This window comes from Miniopterus schreibersii (genome assembly GCF_964146895.1).
Source record: "Miniopterus schreibersii genome assembly, chromosome: 13".
NCBI lineage: Eukaryota > Metazoa > Chordata > Mammalia > Chiroptera > Miniopteridae > Miniopterus > Miniopterus schreibersii.
The window spans coordinates 4876698-4901043 of record NC_138113.1 but is presented as its reverse complement, the minus strand read 5'-3'; the positions used below and the strand labels follow the sequence as shown (position 1 = coordinate 4901043).

Here is a 24346-nt window from a genome sequence, read left to right as displayed (position 1 = left end):
GGGAGAATCTGTTTTCTCACCTTTTCCAGCCTCTAGAGGCTGCCCAGCTTCCTTGGCTCGTGGCCCCCTCCACCTATAAAGGCAGCTGTGGCTGGTCTCAGTCACACCACTCTGGCACTGACTCTGCTTCCTCCTCTTTGGTTTTTAAATACCCTTTGGTCACATTTGACCACCTGGATAATCCATGATAATCTTGTTTGAAGGTCTGTTGATGAGTAACCTCAAATCCCTGTAACAGCACATTTATAGGTTCCAGGGACAAGGCCTTGGGCATCTTTCACGGGCCGTTATTTTGCCTACACACAAGCTGGGCCGAGGTAACGGGACAGGTGCTGTTGCTTTCTCCACCGGTACAGGTCTTTCGGACCACCTTGAATGTACACTTCTGCTGGTCTTGAAGGGACAGTATTTAGAACTCATGGTGTTACATCATGAGGAACTTATATTTATAATTATATAGCATTTAAGAGTTAACATTGGTTAACATGACCATTGAACTGGGTCAATCTCTTCATGTGTCGACTCTGAGGAGCCCTATGAAGTCAATCTCTTCATGTGTCGACTCTGAGGAGCCCTATGAAGTGTTTTCTTTTACCTTTTGATTTCTGTGCAGAAGTGAAGGTGAAATTCTAATTGAAAACCTGTTTTTCTCTTGCTTGTTTCTTCTGAAATATTTACTATTTAGGTTTAGCGTATAGTCATTTGACTTTAGTGTTCTTTGAGAAGGTGCCTTTATGCTCTCTTTGTTGTGATGCTATCTTTTTTATATTTTTATTTTTCTCTTAGACTCTTACTGGTTGGCGGATGTGAAAGTGCTGATGTGAGCACATCAACGGCTTCTAGCTCCGGCCTTTCTGCCTGGAGAGTTCTCTCGGGATCACCTTACTATAAGCAGGTCACGAGTGGTGGAGGCAGGGTCGCTGCGGTAAGTATCAGGCCCGGCTTTTCTTGTTGCTGATAGGCTCAGGCAGAACCGCTTGCCCTTGGTAGGGTAAGGAGGAGGAAGTCATCTGTCCTGAGTGAGGCAAGTGACACAGTGCTGGTGAGAGCCTGGTGCTTCTCTCACGTGTCAGGTTTATCTAAAGCATGTGGTGTGTGCCTTGTTCCCATTATTAGAGAAACAAGCAGCCTAACCGTAGTCCTGTTACTTGCATTTACTTGTTTAGACACGATCATTTTTTAAGTACTTTTTATGTGCTGATAGCTGCGCAGAGTGCTGTTATGTGTATTAGCTCATTTAATCATCACTAGCCCTTGCAGGTAGGTGTTGTGATTGGCCTGAGTCTGTGGATGAGGAAAGTGACATGTAGTTTATTTAGTAACTTTGCCTGGTCACCCAGCTCGCAAGTGGCAGAATTAGGTACAGACTGGCAGAAGTTCCCTGTCTAAGCTCCTAGCCACTGAGGTGCACACTCCCGTTGTGTTTCATGTCTACCTGGCCGTCACCTAACCACTCATTCATTCATCCTGTGGTGCAGCTTCTGTTTGTGTCAGGCGCTCCTGGATGCTGTACTAGTCAGTCTAGGCTGCGCTCTGAAATGACAGACAGTTACATAGACAGATGGAAAACCCACCATTTCTGCGGCTGCGACATACAAATGTATCTTGTTTGTGTCAAAGCCCGCTGCTGGTACCGGGACGCCCCTGGACACCGTGCTCCACATGGAGATGGAAGGGTCCGTGGGGCTGCCGTCCCTGGAGGCCCCGCTGTCTCGGGTGCTTTAGGCTCAGAGAGGAAGGAAGGCTAAAAGGCAGAGCTTCCTACTGCCTTACACCAGGACCGACACCACGTCTGCCCCAGCTCATTTACTGTAATGTGTCATGGGACCCCTACTTGCAGGGGGCTGGGGAGGGCATCTGCGCATCCAGAAAGGTGAGAGCAGCTAGATACTGGTGAATGCCCAGTCATCCTGGCTGCCCTGTGGGGTGTATGGTGGGTCATTTGTGTAAACCGCATGAAAGCAAGCACCTGATCAAAATCACACCCCTGTGCGAGCTCACTGCCCGATCTGTGCTGGGCACCCAGGTGGTTTCCAGTGAGGGAAGAACCAGCACGGCAAAGTGCCACACAACCTCACTGTGTTATGCCACTTCTTCCAAAGGAGGGTATTTATCCCATTATTTTCTTAGAGAATGTTCATTTCAAAATAATCCTCTAAAACCATGAATGGTTAATGGTTTTGGAGTTGAAAAGGAACTAACGAAGAGGTACTTTTGAAAAGAAATCTTAAGCAGTTATAGTAAGGTTCCATTAATTTTTTCTTTAGCTTTTAACATGTATTGAAATATGTGATTGTAAATTTAACCCAACAAAGTGTGTTTTTAAAAATTATTTAGGTCTGCTCACTGGTTTATCTGGCACCAGGCCTTAAAACCGTTTGTATTGTAGACCAGTTTATATCCACTACCGAGCCCTGTGCTTTCCTTCCCACTCATTATGCATCTACTCATTCTAGCGCCCATTTATTCTCTTCAGAGGACTCGGTGAGAGGTCCAGGTTGAGTATTATCAGCCCCGTTCCATAGATATGGAGCCCAAGGCCCCGTGAGATCTTCGGAACTAAGAGCAGGGGATTAGGGTGGACCCAGGCCCTCTGGTTCCTGCTTAGCGCCTTCCCCCACTCCCCACATGAGGTTACATGCCTATCAGTGGCATTGTCAAGTTCATGCTTGATGATTATCCCATGATTTATGTAAAAAAGGTTGGAGTTGCTTGTACATATTGGACATATTATTTCTATTTGCAGGAATTTAGTCATGTTTCTCTGATTTAATTCATGCCCAGCTTGCAGTTTTGATTGTGAACTATATCAGGGCAGGACTTGGAGTGACTTTGAACAATTCCATCTTTTGAATCTAAGTGTGATGTCTGCAGCTTATTTTTCAATGGTTCAGTCAAAAAATAATTTTAAAAAGGATGCGTATGCACAGATAAAGCCAGTGTGGCAAAAGGTTAACAATTGATGAACTCAGGTGAGAGGTGTCCTCCTGTTTCATTATCTAACCATTTTAACTTTTCAGTTGCCATGGGATTTGTCAAAATTAGAGGCTAGGGGAATAAAAGGAGATAGGAGGTGGCGGGCACAGGGAGAGATGGAGTAGGTCAGCTGCGAGGCCCAGCTGCGAGGCCCATCTGGGAGAGCACGGTCTGGGGGAAGGAAGGTCACCATGTCCTCTGACCTGCTCAGCTTCTCGGAGGCCCTCCCTCCACTGCCCATGCTTCACTCTGTGCCTTCCCGAAGCATGGGATCCACTCTGCTCTGTGGGCTTCTCCCCGCTCTGCCCTGAAGCTCTGGTACTGGGAGTCTTTTAAAAGAAAGTTGCTGGTGCGCTGAATAAGGGGGAAAATATCGAATTGCCGGTTGAATGCTCTGCTGTATGATTAACTTCTTGAGTTGCTGCAAGCATATTTTAATTACATTGGTGGCTTTTAAACGTGCCTTGCAGCTAAACTTACTGTCATTCTTGGTAGCCTTCCCCTACCTCAGTCATTCTAATTAATAGGATTAGTTCCTTTTGTCCGGTGGAGACATTGTCCTCATGGAACCTCCTCTCATTGTGTTTAAGGTTGCTATTGTGTTGGGTGGATATTGACTCAAAAATGAGGCTGACATATATTCTAGTCTCTTGCAAGGCTGCCAGGTTGTAAAACAGACTATGCAAAATTCAATATATGCATTGACCAAAGTTTCCAAATTAATGTTAGTGTCATCTGTGTGATAGTTTTATTTGTTTGTTCAGCATCAAATCACTGCTCCAGGTAATAGAATGTAAAGGTAGCAGCCCTCAGGGCTTTACTTACTGGAGAGTGCAGCTGTGTCCAGAGCTAAGGTCAATAAGCTGTAACAGATACCAGGCTAGATTCAGTTACTGGGAGGCAGGAAAGAACCAGGCTCGGGAGTGGGAAGCCTGGGGTTGGAATTCCAGCTCATTACTTGCCATTGTATTTTAAGGCTTTTGCCAGGATCAAGTGAGGTAATATGTGCCGAATGTACTTGATAAATCGTAAAAAACCTACAGTGTCAACTATTACCTATTTCTATTTTTAAGATAAATATATTTTTTAAAAGTATGTAAAGGGGACAAAACTGACTGTTTCTTGTTGGTGCTGTTTTTCTGGTATAGAATGTTGTGGAAAGAGTACAGCTTTTTGGAATCCTGTTACCCTGAGAAATTCTATTGCCCCGAGCAAGTGGAAGTGATGAGAAGAGTATTTCCACCAGCTCTCACCACCTGCCTGCATCTGTGCCTGTGTCTGTCTGTCCTGTTAGCGCTGATGACTGTCCTCCCACCAGCTACCGCCAGCCCTTCCATTTAATCCACTAGACCTCATGCTTGCTTATCGAAGGAAAGGATGTTTTTCCTACAGCATCAGTTTTGCTGTTAGATTTATCAGCGTACAACATGCTTTTATTGTTCTCTTTGTAGAAACTCTTTGGTTTAGGTTTTGGGGTTTAAACCCCACTAGATCCTGCTACCACCCTGTTTATTTTCCTTTCTTCAGCATGTTCAGGGGTTGTCTGTCCTTTCCACTTCCTCTCTTTCCAGGCTCTCTTGAATTCACTTGAACGGGTATTTACCTTTATCATTCCACTGAAACTATCTTATTGCCCCAGTTTATCAGTTTCACTGACATTCTTTAATTCCTACTAATTGCTTATATAAAAATTTGTTTATTTTCCTCTTTTCCATCGCTTTCTTTTCCCTTTTTTAGTTGTGTTATTTCCACTTTGTCAAAACACAAAATATTTATGCATTAGTTTCTACCTTTAGCCTCACCTCTTCTCAGTCTTAGCTGTCCGTTTACATATTCCAGAGTGCTCACTGTCACTTCCTTTGCTGAACTTCTCTCAGTCATCTCTTGATTAGATGAAATTATCTGCTAGTAGACGTTTTGAGAAAGGCTCAGAGGTGAAGAGTTTCTTAAGTTCTTATATGTTCAGAATTGTTTTTCATAGCCTGGATCTGAAGAAAAACATGTCTGGATATAAAATCCTTGATTTTTCTTTTTTTTTAAATTGACCTTTAAAAACACACACTTGTATATTGTTACTTTGTATTGTGTATAGAATTTGAAAAGTCTGATGAAGTTAAATTGTGGTTCTATGTTGTTTGGCCATTTTGCTTGAGGATTCTCTTTATTTTTGCACTCTAATAGCTTTCCGAGGATATTTCTTAGAGTTGGTTATTTTGGGTTAATTTTTCTAAGTACCCATTGGCTCTTTCATTGTATAGATTCAGATCTTTTTCTGTTTTCTTCGACCTTTTTTTTGGATTATAAATTTGAAAGGGGGTCTAAGGCCCCCTTTGTTAGTTTTCCTTGTCTGTTCTCACTGGGCCCTGCAGTATTTTTTCAGTCTGCTTTTGCTTACCACCAGGCCTGGGTGGTGGTTGTGGGGACATGACAAGAGCAAGTGGAGATGACACCCTGGGATTTGGTGATTATTTTCTCTTTCTACTTACAGTTACTTTGAAGATTGGCTGTCCTCAGTCTTCAAGTTGAGCTGCAGGCATGGTTTTTATGTAGAATTATTTTTGCCTTCTTGTTTTTGCTTGTTGGAGAAATTATGGGGAGTTAGGTTCTCACTTATGTCTTCAGCTATGTAGTTCCAATAGGAAAAAATTTAACTTCAACAAAACAGTACCCCCACCCCCCTTGCCTTTTTCTTTTAAATTAAGTAAAATTCACATAACATAATATTAACCATTAACCATTTTAAAGTATACAATTCAGTGGCATTTAGTACATTCACAATTTTGTACAACCATCAGCTATCTGGTTTCAAGACATTTTCATTACCCCAAGAGGAAAGCTCATACCCATTAGACTGTTACTCCCAATTCTCCCTTCCTCCAGACCCTGGCAGCCACTGCTTTCTGTTTTTATGGATTTACCTATTCGTAATGTTTCATACAAATGGAATCATGCAAGATGGTCATTTGTATCTGGCTTCTTTCATTTAGCATAATATTTTCAGGGCTCATCCAAGTTGTAGCATGTATCAGTGCTTCAGTCCTTTTATGACCAAATACTATTCCACTGTATAGATATACTGTATTTGTTTATCCTTAGTTCATGGGCATTTGAGTTGTTTCCACTTTTTGACTATTGTGAATAGAATTGCTGTGAACATTCATGTACAAGTATTTGTTTGAATACATATATTTGATTCTTTTGGGTATATACTTAGGTGGAGTTGCTGGGTCCCATCCCATGGTACTTCTAAGTTTAACTTTTTGAGGCACTGCCATACTTTTCCCACAGCAGCTGTACCATTTTACATTCCCGCCAACAGTGAGCGAGGACTCTGAGTTCTCCACATCCGCAGCTCACTTGTTATTTTCTGTTTAAAATTACACCTGTCTCCCTCTCTGCCTTTATCAGTATATTTCTTAAATCTAAAGACAGAAATAATCTTGTGCCATTTCAGATACTGGTTTAAATGATGATTATTTTTGTGGTATTTTCCAAGTATAGAACTAATTCCTTAATGACTGAAATTTCTGTTGGAAGTTGTCACCTTTTCCATAATAATGTTAGGATAGAATGATAACCTGGAGCAGCCTCTTTGAGAAGAGTTTGGAGTAGATTCTAATTTGCATAGATTGTACTAGACTTGTTATAAATGTTTAAAAAGAATCTGATTGTGGGCATATTTGTAAGATTTACCACTTGGTAAATCTTACAAATTTTTTTTTCTTCCAGGTAAAAACAGTCTCACCGATATCTCTGACACCTATCGATTTTCTTAACCATTTCTTTAAATACTAGATTTGCTGTAGTTTCCACTTTATGGTAAAGAGGACTTTATACAATGAGAAACATTCCATTAACCTTTCTTTGTATGATCTGCCTTTATTCTCAAGGTACCAAAGACACTGGGGTTATTAAGGATGTTAAGTGTCAAGTTCTACAGTCGCCCAGGACAAGAAAAGGTAACTCACAAGCTTAGCCTGTGCTTCTCAAGTATTTTCACCAGCGTACCGTTAAGGCCAAAGTTGGATGAACCTTGAGTATTACTGATTTCCCTCTCGATCTGCTCTTAGCTGTACACTGTGTGGGCATATGGAGGTGTTCACTGAAGATTTGTGTATTTTACTATTAAAAAAGAATCTCTGAGGGCATTGTGGTGATTGGGAAAGGATTCATGAAACAAGCTTGAAGTGTTGATATTTGTTTAAGCTGGTTGCTGGGTCCATAGATATTCGTTACACCATAATTTCTACTTTGTTTGTATGAGTACACATGTCTACAGCAAAATGCTTAAAGAGTGATGATACGTTCACAGTATGGGTATCCTAGTATCAAATGAAACCAAGGGGATCAAGAACCCACCACGTTAAAAGTAATCGGTAACATTTCAGTTAATACAGAAAGGAAGGAAGGGAGGGAAAAAGGGAGGAAGAGATGAAATCAAGAGAAAGTTTAGCATATTCATGCATTATTTTCCTGGTCACAATGCTGTTGTTAAATTGTTCATGTTCATTATACATTTTTTTGGTTATTGTTAAATAGATTTATAAACTTTACTCCTTCATTCAAGAGCACTTTTAGTGGAGTTGTTTACTGAAGTATTTGTAATACCTGGGAATTACCATATAGGTCACCCTCTAAAGTGTGTTATTAAGTTCTGGAGATTATTTCTATTGAACTGCAAGCCTATGCTCCGACACTAATGTAATATGATCTCTGTGTAGGATGGGATCTTTAAGATGAGCCTCTCTCCAGATGGAACCCTCCTTGCAGCCATTCACTTCTCAGGGAAACTGAGCATCTGGGCCATCCCATCCCTGAAGCTGCGAGGGGAGTGGAGTCAAAATGAGCAGGTACGGCTCTCAATTTGTGTATTCATAGAATGACTCTCGCTTCTCGATTACGGGTGAGTGCTGATGATACTGATTCATTTTGTTGATATTTTACTGTCGTGCACTATATAATTTATTCTCATCATTCTAAAACTTTATATTATCAGTAGAGTAGGACAGATTAAGAACAGAGGTATACTGGGCACTGACTTTAATTTTTCGTGCAGTGTACTCTGTGTCCATTGACTCTCCATTTCCCCCTTTTTCTCATTCCAGAAATACAAAGTGGAGATGTTAGATTTTCTAGCAAAAGTCAACTATGTGATTGAGGCTTTAGAGGGTGAATATTCTAAAAGTGTTACAATTCTTTCCAAATTTTGCAACACTAGTAATATTGGGCTTACTTAAGGCTTGAAGGGAGTTGTTAGGGAGTTGTCATCTCTTCACTCAAAAGATGGATAGTGAAGATATAGAGAAAGATAGAACTGTTCACTTTTTAATGTCTTGCAATGACAGGTTTTAAGAAAAAATGATTTAGTTATTTAGAAACAGATCAGATCAACATCAGTTATAATTTAGAATCATGATGGGCAAGGGAGGTCAGCTTATAGAATGCTACGTGTTCTGACAGAGTGGAGACTTAAAGAAAAATCTTCTCAGTTGCATATAGCTCAGGCTATATATATGTTACCCTTCTGATGGTTATTTTGCATTCAGCACTGTAAGGGGTAATTTCCCTCCTTTCACTTCCCCACTCCCCTTTTCCTATAGAAACATGTGTCTCCAGCTCTGAGGGATAGTTTTGTAATTCTAAGACTGGAGCATTTCCCCTGAATGATGTGAGTGGAGTGATGCCTGTTTTCAGAATTCTTTTAAATTGTATTTCATCAGTGAAATTGTGCTATTAAAAGAATTCTTAATAAGCTAACAGCATTTTTTTTTTTTTTTTCAGAATTGTAGAGGGAAAGGGAAAGTGGCTCTACATTTTCTTACTCTTTCACAGACTTAAATTGATTAATTTTGGCTGTTCAGTTCTTCGATATCTTCAACCCATATTTAGTAAGATTGCTCTTCCCCCGTAGTTCCTACCTTGAATTTAATTTGGTGTCTATATCTCTACCACTCTCTCTCACTTACTGGAGCTGCATTTGTTCTAAATGGAAGAGGTGCTCTCTGTCTTCAACCTCGGTATCCAAATATAAGGGACAATCTCTCCTCTGAAATTATAGCTAATTTGATTACATCTCCACTTAGGAGTGGAATGGATCAGCTTTCAAAACTGTTTCTTCAACGTGTTTAGCTAGGCACACCAGGTAATGGATCCAAAAGGTACCTGCATTTTACATGGTGATAAAATATTCAGCGTTTATCATTTGGGAAGATCCTGATGTTCTACTGTATGTGGGAAATTTATATTTGGGCAATTTTTTCCTTAAATGGTGAAAATTCTTAATATTAAAGGCATTTCCCCCTCTCCCGACTTTGTTTTTTTTTTAAAATTATTTTCATTTACCTAATAGAAAGCACACTTAATATTTCATTTTATGAATATCCCAGGATGTGATACATGTAGCGTAAGGGCTATTTAGGCAAAATCCTTTATGTGCTTTTTTGTTTGCCGAATTTCTGTGTAACCTTTCTTTTGTGTCTGTAAAGATAAATTGCGTCTGTTGTAGTCCTTATTGAACTACACTCATCTTTTTAACTCGTTAAAAAGACATTTTTTTCTTAGTTCCCAGTCAATCTCAGTATAATCCATTACTCTTTAACTCATAATGCTATTCATTAATTAGAATTTTATAATGATTCTATTAAAAGAATTTAAAAATCTTGAAACTCGGGAATGAATAACTATAAATATCTCAGTAGTTGGACTAGGTCATCAGAAAACTAATGGGCCAGGAAAGGAAGGGAACTCAGAAATGGCCAAACAGGTGCGTGGTGGGACGAGATGAAATCAGGCTGGAAGGTGGTATCTAGCATTGTCCTAGTCAGAGTTCAGAAGGGCAGTTCTTCAGGAGTTGCCGTGGCAGGATTTCCTCATTGCACCTCAGTGAGTTACCATCTCAGCTCCTGTGGCTCTGCTCCAGGGACCCCCAGACGGTCTGATGATTATTCACTGAGCACTTGTCCCAGGTTCTTCAAGTAAGCAGTTGAGCTGAGACTTAATTTCATATCTCTGGGACTCTGATGTCCATGCTCTTTTCATGGCCATGTTGGAAAACAAACACATTTTAAAGAGGTGGAAAAACCCCTATTTATTAGGCTTTACTTAAAGAACAGAGACAAATCCCATTTTTCAGTGAATATAACACAGATTTCTTCACCCCTCGCAGATATGTTAAACTCTGAGCTAGTTAATGTATCCCAGGTTGTAGAATAAATAGTTGAGGTAGCCTCTCATTGCTAAATCTGTAACTTTATCATAAACATCTATCGTACATGTTGTGGCAGGACATGAGAGCAGGACGGTAACTCTATCCAGCAAAAGGAGTTGGAACAACTACACGTTCCTCAAGTCTTCCACCTGTATCCTGGGGATTAGTCACATTGGACTGGCATTTTAGGTTTGGCCTTTAATATATGGAGGGAGTCATTAAACTCTCACACGCTGGAACAAGTGCTGTAAGGCTTGTGCGTAACAGTACTATAAAGAGTAGGCAGCTACTATACTTACAACAATAATCGCAAAATAAAGTTCAACTATTTTTTCAATCTCTACCAAATGCTAGAGTAGAAAATGCAGTAAGTCACAGTTCTTGCCCTTAAGATGTTCCTGGTCTTGCAAGGGACATGATAAACAAATGAATAAAATAACATGTTAATATTACGACAAGATAAGCTCAGAGGAAAGTCACGTAAATTCAGTTGATGGTGTCGGCAGGAGGACTTGGGAATGAATGATGTTTGTATCATGGAGCTCAGCTGTCCATAGAGCAGTTTTCATCTCTTTCATTTGCTTCACAGAAACGCTCTTAAGTGAAAAATGGGTTTATAGTCATTTTAATAGATAGGCAGAGTGCTAAAAGCGGTTAACCTAGATCACTAAATGTTAGTGTTAGAATCAAGGTTTCATTTTGACCCAGGCCCTGTGATTTCATAGGTTAAGCCTTTTTTCAGAATATCTTCTCAGAGAGCATACATTGAGAAATACTGACTCTTATCTGGGCAGATCAGGTACTGGCTGTGACATTAGTGGAAAACCGGGAGGGAGCACCGCGCAGTTGATACGAACAACCCCTCCTGGGGCCGTGCACTTCATTGTGTAGACACTGGAAATGTGATATTAGTAAGTGAGAGGCGCTGTGTACTCATCACAGGCTGAAAAACACTCAAAAACACTTGAATAGCTGAAAAATACTTAAACAGCTGTTCTTTTCTTACTTGTGTAGCAATAAGCAAGTGATGTTGGGTCAACCAGGTAGGACAGAGCTCTGCTTTATTGCTGTTCTAGGAAATGAATGGCAAGCCACTTCGTTTAAAATTGATGCTATGGTAATACACAGTATATAGTTAGAGCTTATAATTTTAGCTTAAACATTACTGAGAAGAAACTGATGTTACAGTTGCCCTGTACAACCATAAACTCTTTTACCAAATTGTAGATTCAGCTCATCTGGGGCTTTCTTTATGTAATTTGCTACTTTATTAGTTTTTATAATGTGCTTTGTGTGATTATTTTCCCTATAAAATCTAATGATTAAAGATGTGTAAGTGCCTGTTCTGATTTACTTCTGCCTGGTTTTGAGTTGATTAAACACTTTGGCTTTCATTGTCAGTATGAAAATCCATCTGGCTGGAAATCTGTGAGTGGCGCGTTTCGTTCATGTCTAGAATGGAGTAAATTGCTAAAGTGATTTTCATTTCAAACACTTCCCATATGTTATGTTTATATATTTACATCTCATTTTTGGCCTTAATTTTTCTCTGAGGAAGTTTTATTACTTGCCTGTTGGTACTTCCTTAGATGTAGCAAACAGAAAACTTACCTTTTTCATTTTCTTTTTTCCCTCTTTGGCACATAGTAGGTAAGGACTGATTTTGTTAGGTGGATGCCTCAGTGAAGGATGAGTGAGAAGATGACTGTGCATGGGATGAGTCTTGACATAATCCACAGCTGCTTCCACAGCCTCACTAGACTGTGAGCTCTTGACAGCAGGCTCTGAATATATGCTGCTTCTGTGGGGTCTTACGTAGAGCCTGGCATGTTAAATACTAATAAATGTTTGCGGAATGGATAAATTGTCTAAAAATTGTTTTTATGTTGTTGGAGGCAGGGGCTTTACTATATTTAGCTCCCAGCCCTTAAAAAAATCAGATAAAATTCTTAAATGTGAAGAAAATGCTGATTGAGCCATAGTATCCTTTCTATACAAAATCTGGGAACTGTTTCTTCCCCAGGCTACCATGACACTAAGTGAGGGCACCTTAGGCTGTTTGCAGACATGTATGCATGTCATACAAAGAGGTGTGACATGGAAGTTCTTTTCAGAACATACCAGCCCAGTGCCAGGAGTGAGTCCCCCTGAATCCCTTCATCTTTCTCAAGCCCAAATGATCTCTCATCGTTTGGAGACCCCATCACTTTTATCTGTACTTCTCTTGGGGGCAGTTATTTAATTGGGCCTTGGGTTACAGTCATTATATCCATTTCTTAGCCCTCTACCTGCTTGACTGTGGGCCCTGTAATGTCTGATTTTTTTCCTCTCTCTCTCAGTGTAAGTACACAGAAGTCATTGACTAAATAGCAGAAGAAACCACTTTTTGAGAGTGTGTAGGAAGACTAGTACTATGTCAGCTAATTTTTCTGTAGCATGGACATTCTAACTAGGGCTCTGATTTTAACGATCATCATCATTTACCTACAGTGACATGTGAACACTGTAATGGATCTGGGAATACAAGGTTGGCTATAACAGAGTTCTGGATGCAGAAGGACAGATCTTCACTTTGTGTTTAAAACTGAATTTGCAGGAGACATCTATTATTTTCGCTATCTGCACAGAGCAGTCTAGTCCCAGAGTGTCCAGAGACTGGCTCCTGGGGACCACTGCTGTTTGTTCATGGTGCTTGTTCTCATTGATTCTGATGGAGACAAGCACACTTTGAATTCTCAGAGTACTGATGCCAATGTGATGATCTCTTTGAAATATTTCTTCAAGATTTTCTAGTGATGTATAGATCCTTAAATTTACCCAGGCTGAATCATAATTATTGTTGTTGTTTGCTGGGATTAAAGTTTTAAAGTGTTATTTCATACTCCTTTGTGTTCTCCAGAGTGGAAGTAGGGGGACCCATGTGCCATCCTAGAAAGAAACGGGGGTGTGTGTAGGGTGCAGCGGGAGCATGCACAGCTGCTGATGGGGAGGCGCTGAAAGCTCCAATGTTCCGCTTGTTCCTTACCAGCGATCAAATGAGATTTCAGTTCACTTCATTATTTTCAATAATGTGTATCTTCTTGTATTACAGTTCTTTGAGACTTAATAGTTCTTTTTCGTGATTAAGTCAACCAGGACAGTCTCTCTCTTCCCTTAGTATAAATGTAGCCTTTTAATGTAAGGTTTTTTTTTGGATAAAGTTTAAAGAATTACATCTTCTGTTCTCAAGGACTACTCTGAGTGACTTATTATAGTAGTAGAGAGTAGGCAGTTCTTTCAGGCCATGGAAAGAAGTATCAGTTTTAGTAGTCTAAAGGCTAAGCCACTGATAAAGTGGTAATAACACAAACATGCTTATTGTGTCATATTAGGTGAAAAGCACATTTGACTTAAGCATACATCGCTTTTTTAGGCTTAGGATTTCAGATACTCTACTACTGTAATTCTGAAGATTAAGTGATTAACAGTGAGCCAAAGGGTATCTGATGTGGCGTAATCTCAGCTGTTTTATGGTGTTTGAGAGATACTGATGTGTCATTGCATCCACAAAGGTGGGCAAGACATTACCTTGCCATGAGATGAGAATATGAATGGATTGAGTTTAAAGATTGCATGTTTATGTATTTTTTACTTAATAAATTTTTAGTCATGGAAGGAACTGGAGATTGCGTGGAGTTGTGGAGTCCAGTCTCAGAGCTGTGGAAGCGGAGGCCTGGAGGGGTTGCTCAGTGGCAGTGGTGGGGGTGGGACTGGCACCCGGGGGTGCAGTCACAGTAGCACGGCTGTTCTCCCGTGTGTAAGGGTGAGTGTGTGCGAGTGTGTGCACATTGTTTGTGAGTGTATCTTGGCTCCATTTGCATTAGTTGTATACTTGCTGTCTTATGTTCTCGTGCACACTGTTGTCATCACATTCAGTCCAGCACCTGCACGGGCACATTTTAAGTGTAAGAACAACTGCTTTTCAAGATTATGGAGAGGAGCGTATTTCACTGAGATCAAGGGACAGCATGGTCTTGATGCTGTCATGATTTTCTTACGTTGCTGACCGGGAAGTCATGTGTGTTCGTGTTTAGCCAGGCTATGATGACCTCAATCCTGACTGGAGGCTCTCCACGGACAAGAGAAGAAAAGTCAAAGGTGAGCTGCACGAGGTGTGGCGTTCAGAGCCTCGCGAGACTTGCTGTGTGGTGAAGGTGCCCTTTAGGAGACAGTGTATGTGGGGAGGGAGGAATGAACTCTTCCCAACCTCCTGGGTTTCTGGCTGGGCCCTGTAAAATTAGACTGACAAAGGACAGAGGGACAAGGGAAAAGCACGTGGAGGTTTGTTAGCGTGACCCTGCAGCTCACACAGGGAGTCTGGAGGGCTGGAGGGGAGGGACTCCAAGGGTTGGCTGGACAGCGGGCTTATGTAGCATCTTAGCAAAGAAACAGTAAACTTCAGAGAAGTGACAAGACAAAGGGACAGAACTTTGAGTTTCTTGAGTTCCTTTAGCTTAAAGTATTTCTTATGTCAGAGTGGCTTGTTTTGGGTGGGCAGGTTATCCTGATCCCTTCAGGGTGTGAGAGGCAGTCAGCATTGGAAACTTACACATCTGTCTTATATTTTTACAAAGGGTATAATTCTGTTGTGTGTCTGGAAAGTGATACACGAATGTTTTCCACAATTTTTTATAACCTTGATAATCTGTGAATTTGTACACACCCACCTTTCAAGTTATTATGTTGAAAATGGTGAAATATAGCTCATATTTTTCATTTTTTGGGAGGCAAGACCTTAATATATTTAACTCTGCATCTCTGTAATTTTGAACTTTGTTGAATTCTTGGCACTCAGATGTTTATTAAATAAATTACCATTTTGTGAGAATTAGAGTGATGACTTGCAATTTATTTTTCCTCATTATTTGACATATCTTTAGGGCCCAAATATGGCTTTTAAGTTGACTATTAGACTACCTGTGTTGTATTGAAACCACACTGACAGGTGTGTTTGTATTGACTGACTCTCCCCATCAGACAAGGAGTCATTTTACCCACTCATCGATGTGAGCTGGTGGGCAGACAGCGCCGTGACGCTGGCTCGCTGCTCTGGGGCTTTGACCGTGTCCTCCGTGAAAACTTTGAAGAACCTACTGGGAAAGTCCTGCGAGTGGTTTGAACCCTCACCTCAAGTCACTGCTGCCCACGACGGGGGCTTTTTGAGTTTGGAGGTAATGCTTTCCCTGTGTGAGTAGCTAGGGTGCTTGAAAGTCAACATACGTTTCACCAGAAACCTAAAGCTCTGTGTTTTAAAATTTGTTATCCCAGTATTTAATTTTGGCTTTAAGAACAGAAGCCTGTGATTGGAATCCGAGATTGAGTGCAGTATAAAGAAGAGCTGTTGCTTAGTCAATAAAAAACTTCCTTGTAAAAGAATGAAAAAAAACATAGAGTCACTTTGCATCTATCACTGTCCTTCTCATCAACATGATAGATGATTTCTTTTTCTAGATTAGTCGTCTTAAAATGCTAAAGGTGTGCTACCCAAGAAATACAGTCTTCAACCTGTTTCTGTGAATATGACATCTTAAAAATGTTGGTTCTTTTAGCAAGAAAAGCTTGTTTATTGTGAAAAAAGACTGGAAAACAGAGGCCAGTAATTTGAAGTTATGTTTGGTCATTTAAAAGTCTTATTTTAAGACCCTGAAGGGTAACATCCTTCAGTAGCTTTCACTTTAATGTAGATGGACCAGTATATTTTACCCACAGTTTGTTACCGAGTCTGTTATGTAGAGAGAATTAAGGCCTAACTCCTGAGCCAGCTCTGCCAAGTCTGCAATGAAAGTTATCTTTACTGGTCAGGCTCCCAGACGCAGAACTTTGCGAAGCTGCTGGGCACTTTAACAAGGGGAGGGCGGGGAGCAGTTCTCAGTAGAGGAAATAAATCTGTTCGTGTTCCTTTTCTAAACAGATAAAACAAAACATCGTCTACTTTTTCCACAGCTGGTATGAAAATATCAAAAGTGAAGAAATTAACATTCTCAGCTCCTTCATTTCCCTACAATAATTACCAGGCATATATTTATGAGATCGTATTAATTAGTTGTTATTAACGCAGGCTGACTTTAGTTTGGAGATTAGGAGCCAGTCACGCATTTGAATACTTCTGGAGCTGTGAAGTACATGATGTTTGTCATTGGGTTCCTTTGAATTCCATTTTTGTTTTAATCACATGGCTGATGCAGTGAATCAGACCAGAGTAGAATGAAAAATATTTTTCTTGTTAACCCTAAAATTTGTCTTAGTTCCTTGCTAGTAATTTAACGTCTCCTTTTTCCATTTAGTGCGAGATTAAACTTGCCCCCAAACGCTCTCGTTTGGAGACGAGGAGTGGAGAAGAGGGCGAGGGAGAGGAGGGTTCTGACTCTGACCAGGACACCTCCGCCAAGGCCCGCTACTTCGGTTACGTCAAGCAGGGCCTGTACCTAGTGACCGAGATGGAGCGGTTTGCGCCACCGAGGAAACGCCCCCGAGCCATCACTAAGCACTACCGCCTCGTGAGCCTGCGCTCCACTACGCCCGAGGAGCTGTACCACCGGAAGGTGAGAGCATGGGGACGGCAGCGTTCATGGGCCCCCAGAGTTGACTGATTTCATTGAGAAAAAACTAATTTTTTAATGAAGGAATTTAAAGAGGGATTGTTGTGTTATTGACATGTTTGAGTCATCAGTATTATCTAGCTTTTGAAAATAATGCTGGTCTTTGTGCCTGAGAAATCAAAATAAGAAGGGATGAAAGATGAATTTACTTAGCTTGTCCCTTTTGTGCCTTAGCCGGGGTTGGGCTGCCCTTCCTGTGACCTTATCTGTTCCAGTGCAGCTGTCTCCTGAGATGCCAGGGGGTGCGGGGAGACTACACATGCACTTTCTCCTCTGGGCTTTGCTTAGAGGCAACCAGGTCAGTGCTGAGGAGTCTCCTTAGCTGTGCTGCTCCTGCAGTGTCTGAGGCGTTGCCCTGCACCAGGGTCAGGCCATTGGCACTGCTCGTCCCGGTTTCACCATTATTTTACTCTGTAGATGTGGGCATTTCACCGTCTGTCTCTCAGCCTTCTATTAAAGTGCTGAAATAAACACTGGATCTGCCTGCCCCTCACAGTGTTTGTGAGCTTCGGTGCCACAGTGCCCGTGGGAGTGGTTAGGGATGCATGACCTGCTGTCCAGGTTTGGGGATATTCATTATTTGTCACAGCTTCACAGTGACCCGGACAGCCCGGTAAAGTAACACTCCCTTGTCTGTTTCCTTGTCCCAGATCGAGAGCGAAGAGTATGAGGAAGCCTTGTCCCTGGCCCAGACCTACGGCTTGGATGCTGATCTCGTACACCAGAGGCAGTGGAGGAAGTCGGCAGTCAACATTGCTTCAATTCAGAACTACCTGGTACGTTTCAGTAGTTTGGTGACATGGTAAAAATAAAATTTATGCAACGTCTTTTGGTCACAGGGCTTCAGATGAGAGTACTTTCTATTGCTGACCTTATGGAGCTGACCTGGTGTTTTATTCAACCCAGGAAAACTACCTCTTGATCCTGTTCTGGTGCTGAGAAGTGTGAATGGGTGTTTACTGATAAACCACATCTGCTCCATCCATTCCTGATCACCACTGGGGATGGGGATTGGCTTTTCTCTGGGACCTTCTCCAGCAGCTACCTGTGCCCCTTGGGGTATAGCTTTACCCTCTTGGAAGGCAGCTGTCAGGTGCTAATGGGTGATACGGGTTTTTGATGCCTCTGTGCTTCATTTTCTTTGTATCCAGAGCAAAATAAAGAAACGGTCCTGGGTTCTTCACGAGTGTTTGGAAAGAGTCCCTGAAAATGTGGATGCTGCCAAGGAGCTGCTGCAGTATGGGCTGACGGGCACAGACCTGGAGGCCCTGCTGGCAATCGGGAGAGGAGTGGATGATGGCAGGTTGGTGACAGAGATGGGGATTCAGAAGTACAGGTGACTTTGTGGAAGCTTCTAAGCTGAGACATTGGAAGGGCAAACTTCCCTTTGTTTAGGTTATTCTGTAATGAAGCAGTCACCTTTGATCGATGCTCTCTTATCTGCGGTCACAGCTGTCTTTCCTTTCAGTGAAATAAATGTGTTTACATGTGAGAGCTTGATGCTAAAGAAAGAGCAGATTCTACAAACATTTACCGGATGCTGATCCCCTTTAAGCCATGGGCTTAGGGCATGTACCTGGGTGTGTCTAGCGGGCAGACAAGCCCCCCTAGGCAGGTCTGAGCCCCATTCACTTTATCTGTGACATGCTGGCTTCACAGAATCACCTGGAGTGATTAAATTATTTATCTGGTGGGATCACCACATAAACTTTTAAGCACCACACAAATGTCAGTTAATGGTAGAATAAAGTTAGTTGCTGAGAGCCATCGCTCACCAGATATTTGGAACCTTTTGTGAGATACAAAGATAGGATATCTGATACATAAATAATGTAAATGAGACTGACGTTCATGACCATTTTGAGACCTTAAATGGAAGTGATTAGAATTGTAAACTCCAGGCACCATGTTCTTCATAGGCTGTTTCACATCAAGTATGTTTTTTCCTAAGTGGTTTTCATTTTCTTGATTTTTAAAATTTCTAACTGTGATGATTGCTGATGAACTGATGATTTTTTGTTCATTCTATGGATATAACGAGCGAATCACTTTGCTTACAATGGCAGTAGCTTTCGTTCAGATCGTGAGCTGTTTCTGTGGAAATCAAATTACTATAAAGCCAGTTATAGTAGCGGATAGTGGGTTTTCACTACATGAGATTTTAAGAAGTTAATCAAAATAGATTTGGGTTTCCTTTTGTCTTATAGATTTACGTTGCCTGGTGACATAGACATTGAGGGCATCTCCTGGGAGGCGCTCGCCCCTGAGGACAAGGACCAGCCTGCGCAGGACGCACAGGAGATGGAGCGCAGGAGGAGGCAAGAGCTGCTCACCCTAGTGCACTTTCCAGAGTAAGTGACTCACTACCAGTCACGTGGTGATCTCTTTAGAATACTTAGTCGTCTGGATGTGCTCTTTCCTGGAGATAGTTGCTCTCAGTTATTTCGGCAGCTTACAGCGAGTGCACTTAATATTTTACCCTTGTGCTTTTTGTGTACTGTTCTGTGAATTTTGGACTCCGTCGGATATCAATCATTTTTATTTTAACTCTTAGAGAAATGTGCTTTTATGTAAATAAAGCGGCTTAATTTATTCACCCAAAACAGGTTAACACTGGAACAGAAGGAGCTCTGCCGCTGCAGGCTGAAATTATTAACCTACTTAGACCGGCTGGCAACGTACGAGGTAAGGGCCAGTTTTAGTTGGGCCGATTATGTTTATTTGATCTGTCATTACAAATGCTGTGGCTGTCCTGATAGTTGGTATTCTTGGTCTTTAGAACTATTTAGGTGGGAAAAATTTAATTATGCACAGAAACGGGTTCTTTTGTATACCAGTTTCAGTAAGAATTAGAGGTTGTGAAAGGCCAGAGGTGTTTTGTTAGTCTAGGGAATGGAAATGCTTTAGCCACGTCGCTGCATTTGTTTCCTGCATTTATGGTCCTTTTATTCACTTTGATTTTACATCTTGAGTTTAAGGTTATGGAATAGAGTTGTCTCCAGCGCCAAATTTCAGGATATATTGTGTTTTAATCATCCTAATGTGAATATTTCTGATTCACTTTATTTTAATGATTTGTTACTGGGTTTAACTTAGTTGATTGAACTTTGATCCAATTATCGCCAAAATTACACACTTGAACTTAAAGTATACTTCATATTTGTTTCTTCAGGTACACAAGCCGGTGTCTCCACATTGGGCATCTCAGTAGCACTCTGTACTGTAAGATCAGGGCAGGTGTTAAAGGTTGAGAAGTGTTTCCGTAATATGCATGGCTCAGATTGCTTTCCCTTGTGACCCTCATGGCTCAGTGACCCAGGCTTCATACAGGTTCTAATTTTGAGGTTTGACTTCACTTGCAGGTCACGCCCTCAGTCTGTGTTACACCACCTTTCTGTGGTCGTACCTTTATTGGCCCTTGGTACTGGCTCATAGTAGGCACTCAGTAATGTCACACTTATTGATGTGATGCCCACCCCCAGAATAATGGATGTATTTAGTACTTCTGATGCCTGCAAGCAAATCCCAAAGCATTTGATTCCCCACCTGTCAATGTAATGGAAAGGAAATGTTTTTAGACAAAATACTAGTGACAAAGGACTGTTTCTCTAAAAACCATAGCAATGAGTATATTATTTCACGCAAACAGTTGTATCTATAGTATAACTAGTTGGAATGTTGGATGGTCACATTTTTTAAAGCATATCGTTTTAATTATGTCTGGGTTGTACTATTTTGAGGTAATATATGAAAGCATGCTGGTGAACTGCAGAAGGCAGTATAGATATAGTTCTATATTATTTTTTATTGTTAGCCTTAGTTTTACTGACGATGAGGTATTAAGGAAAGTTCCACGGAATGTTCGGTGTTGACTATCCAGTTAACTTTCTCTCATTATATTGAATTGCTATTTCCCATTTGACAGTAGCAAGGACATTTATTATTACCTGGTAATAGTGATATTGAAAGTATTTGTTGAGCCCACCGTTTAAGGGAATTAAGCTAATCTTTTGAAAAGTACGTGAAATTGATGAATTTGGCTGTTAAAGCTTAGAAATGAAGATGTATAAGGATGGTAGCGAACAAGGGGATGGGGGCAGAGATAGGCATTGCATTTTAGTCGTAGGGCAGGGCTTATTTTATTCATTCTGTGATAAATGAGATAAAAATGGATTCACTTAAATTTCATTCAAGTGCCTGCTACATGCCAGATATGAAGCCAGTGGTGGAGGTCAAGGGATGACAAAGGAACAGTCCTTTATTATGTAGGCAGTAATTGATGATAATGAAGATAGGAGACATTGGTGAGGGGCCTGATAGAGAAGACCGTTAGACTCTTCCCAGGGCTTCCGAGATGATGCTATTTAGGAAGGAGCAGGGCCCTATTCAGCTAGTCCTTCAAGAAGGGAGGCCGATTGGGGGCTGTGGGACACGCGAATGGAGGCTCCGTAGAGGTAGGGCTTTGTGTTTGCTGCAGTGTCCCCAGAGCTCACAGTGATACCTAGATTGTTGAGGAGCTTGGTAAACTTTTGTTGCGGGAATGGATAGGTCAGAGAACATCTTGAGAAATACCAACAGGTTTGTTGAGGACTTGCTATTCATCAGCTGTGTTTTATGTACTTAACCCTTTGCGGTCGTATGTCTGCTCTCAGCCACCACAGCAAGGAACCGTACAAATCTTAACTATTCATTCATGTATCAGTTCATAATTTCTCTGAAAGCTCTTAAGTGTCTAAGCGACCTTGTCACGAACCAAAATATTGCCCTGACATTGCATGTTATGTATCACTGCTCTTTCAATGGAAATTAATTCCGACCAGTACGACACCCATGTCCAAATTTAATACGACCGCAAAGGGTTAATCCAGATTGTTTCCCAACAATTCCCAGAATTGGTACTGTTACTCTCAATTTTATGGGTACACAAGCCAAGGCTTAGAGAAGGCAAGCAATTTGTCTAAACACACAGGGAGTGGAGTGCACAGCTGGGCCCCTCAGTTCAGTAGCTTGTGTTGTGAGCAACTGTCTCGAGAAGTTTTGTTGTGAAGGGAGCTGAGAAGGTGGTGGGTGGAGAAGTAGAGAAGGCTGAGGGTTGTGATTTTAACAGCAGAAGGAAGAAGCACTGTCTGTGTGCTAATAGGAATGGGCCAGCAGAGGGGAGGGGCATCTACTGCACAGAAAACAGAGGACATGGGGGCGCTTCATTTCTCCTTTCCCTCACTCTCTGTCTGCGCCCCATCTGCTTTTCAGGCCCGGGTCCCCCTTTCGTGCTCATCTTTAAGTGCTGTTGCCCCTCATCTCCTTTCGCTTCCTCCCGCTTACTTTCCCTGGGAGCCAGACTCGCTTCTGTTCAGAACCCTGCAGCATGTGGTGACTCACGTCTTACTCCCCAACCCTCCCCTGCGGGCCCTCCTGCCCGCTGGGAGCTCCTCTTGGATGTGCGGTGATCCAAACTCAGCATGTTCCCACATGAACTTCTCCCTGCCCGCCTCCCCCCTCACCTCCTTACACACCCTCATGCTCACCTCTTTCCCACGTCAGTAAGTTAACGCAGAGTTAACAATAGTTACTGGTTATTTATTATGGATGCTTGGCAGCTGGGGCTCATCACTGAGCACGATGGACGGGAGCCCTTCCTGCATTGTGGTGGGGAGACCTGCACTGGCAGTTGTCTGGCGAACTCCTGTCCGTCCTTCCTGTTTCAGAGCTGTTCCGGGGAAGCCTTCCCTGCCTCCCAGAGCGAGTGCTTCCCTTTGCCCTGTCCCCTCCACTGGCTTGTCTTTCCTACTAGGCTAAGCCACTTGGAGAGCAGGGTCAGTGTGCTGTTTGTTGCATCACTACTGCCTATCACAGTGCCCCTCACACATAGTCGGCACTCAGTAAATATTTGTTGAACCAGTGAGTGGTTCATTCTCATTTTACAGAGACCTCCAGCAGCAGTAAAGCTAAAGCTCTCGTACAGCTGTGGCAGGTGCTTGCAGGACATGCCACACGTAACTGTTGCTGGTTTGTTTGTACCAGGTGGTGGATCTGGGTCATCCTTCTGTAATTAATTTAATTTTCACTTCCTATTTAATTTACTTCTGGATTTAAAAAATTAACAGCACTTATAAGCATAGCCATTTTCAAAATAAAGGCGGGACTTCGAATGTAGCACTTCACTTAGCAGTGAATGGTGTGATTAATTCTGGCCTTACTTATTTAGGGAAGCAGAGTCATACAGGTTTTTAATATTTCCTTGTCATTGATATTTAACAGGATTTTCATTAAATCCCTTTTTCCCTTTAGCACATCCTGGGAGTGTCTCATGCATCTGAACAGAGATATGATGCTGAATTCTTTAAGAAGTTCAGAAGTCAGAATATTGTTCTTTCAGCGAGAACTTATGCTCGGGTAATTTCCTTTTTGTGAATAAAACAGTTTTGAATATTAACAGTTTCTGAATCTTTGAGCCATACAGTCAGTGTTATCGCATACATACGCCATTACGTTTCCTTTTCTGTTGTAATATTAATAAATGTACACAAAACGGAATCAGATTTTAAAATATTTTTATTCTTCATTCTGACTTTTAAAAATAATTTTTTTTATAACTTTAGGTTGAGAAACATGGTATAGACCAGGAAGAATCAGGGATATTTCAAACTACTTCGCATCAGAACTGCCTAACGAGTTAGAGTTTTTCATGTTGTCAGGCAGCGTCACCCCTTCATTTCTGAAGTTCATGTTGGAAACTTACCCTTGCCTTCTGCAGGAAAGTAATGTCCAGGCCCTGGAGATCCTGTTCACCTACCATGGCTCTGACCTGCTTCCTCACCGCCTTGCGATTCTCTCCAACTTCCCCGAGACCACTTCTCCACACGAATACTCCGTTTTGCTGCCGGAAGCATGGTAGGGGACATTGTTAACTGAATTTTACCTGCTTTCTACATTATAACAGTGATTTGTTTCATGCTGCACACCTGAAGTTGAAAAATAATTTTAATGGATTCTATTTAAACCTTTTTTCCTGGTTATAAAGTTTGTATAACTTATTTTGAAATGATCCTGAAACCTAAGTGTGTCTAGCACAAGCAGGACCACCTCCACTTAATCACCTAACCTTTCCTTGTTTTGAAAGCCTCCTGATTGGACTGCTGTGTGCTCAGTGTGTCCTGTTTTCTGGTTAAGAACCGGTTTTAGGATAACGATGTTTGAATTAGTTACATCTTTCAGAAATTGAGGTGTAGTTGTGACCACATAAGGAAGTAGGCCCAGGGCACCCAGGAATAACTGACTCCTGCTTTCTCTCAACAACCCTCTCTCCCTCTGAAATTCCAGAGGCACAAAGACCAATGGGAAATCAAAGTAGCACTTTACTGTTCCTTAGACTAGTGTTCCTTATCTCGATTCGAGGCTGTTTGATTGTGTTGTAACATGTGACATAGACTTTAAGCCCACTGGATCCATTAAGTCCCAGTTGTATCACCCAGGGGCTTCTGGAAGCCACAGGATCTCTTCTTGATGCCTCAGTGCGCAGCTCAGA

The 24346-nt window shown here is 41.6% G+C and overlaps 1 protein-coding gene across 1 annotated transcript in view; it reads left to right on the top strand.

Moving 5' to 3' along the window:
• Positions 1–24346, top strand: part of NBAS (NBAS subunit of NRZ tethering complex) — a 159866-nt gene that overhangs the window by 27171 nt on the left and 108349 nt on the right. The window contains exons 10-21 of the mRNA XM_081157251.1: positions 787–925; positions 6867–6935; positions 7698–7826; positions 14257–14320; positions 15200–15393; positions 16507–16764; positions 17472–17597; positions 17973–18124; positions 19029–19172; positions 19428–19506; positions 23110–23214; positions 23576–23712. Of these exons, the coding sequence (XP_081013377.1) occupies positions 787–925; positions 6867–6935; positions 7698–7826; positions 14257–14320; positions 15200–15393; positions 16507–16764; positions 17472–17597; positions 17973–18124; positions 19029–19172; positions 19428–19506; positions 23110–23214; positions 23576–23712 (1596 nt within the window). The remainder of the gene's footprint in view (positions 1–786; positions 926–6866; positions 6936–7697; positions 7827–14256; positions 14321–15199; positions 15394–16506; positions 16765–17471; positions 17598–17972; positions 18125–19028; positions 19173–19427; positions 19507–23109; positions 23215–23575; positions 23713–24346) is intronic.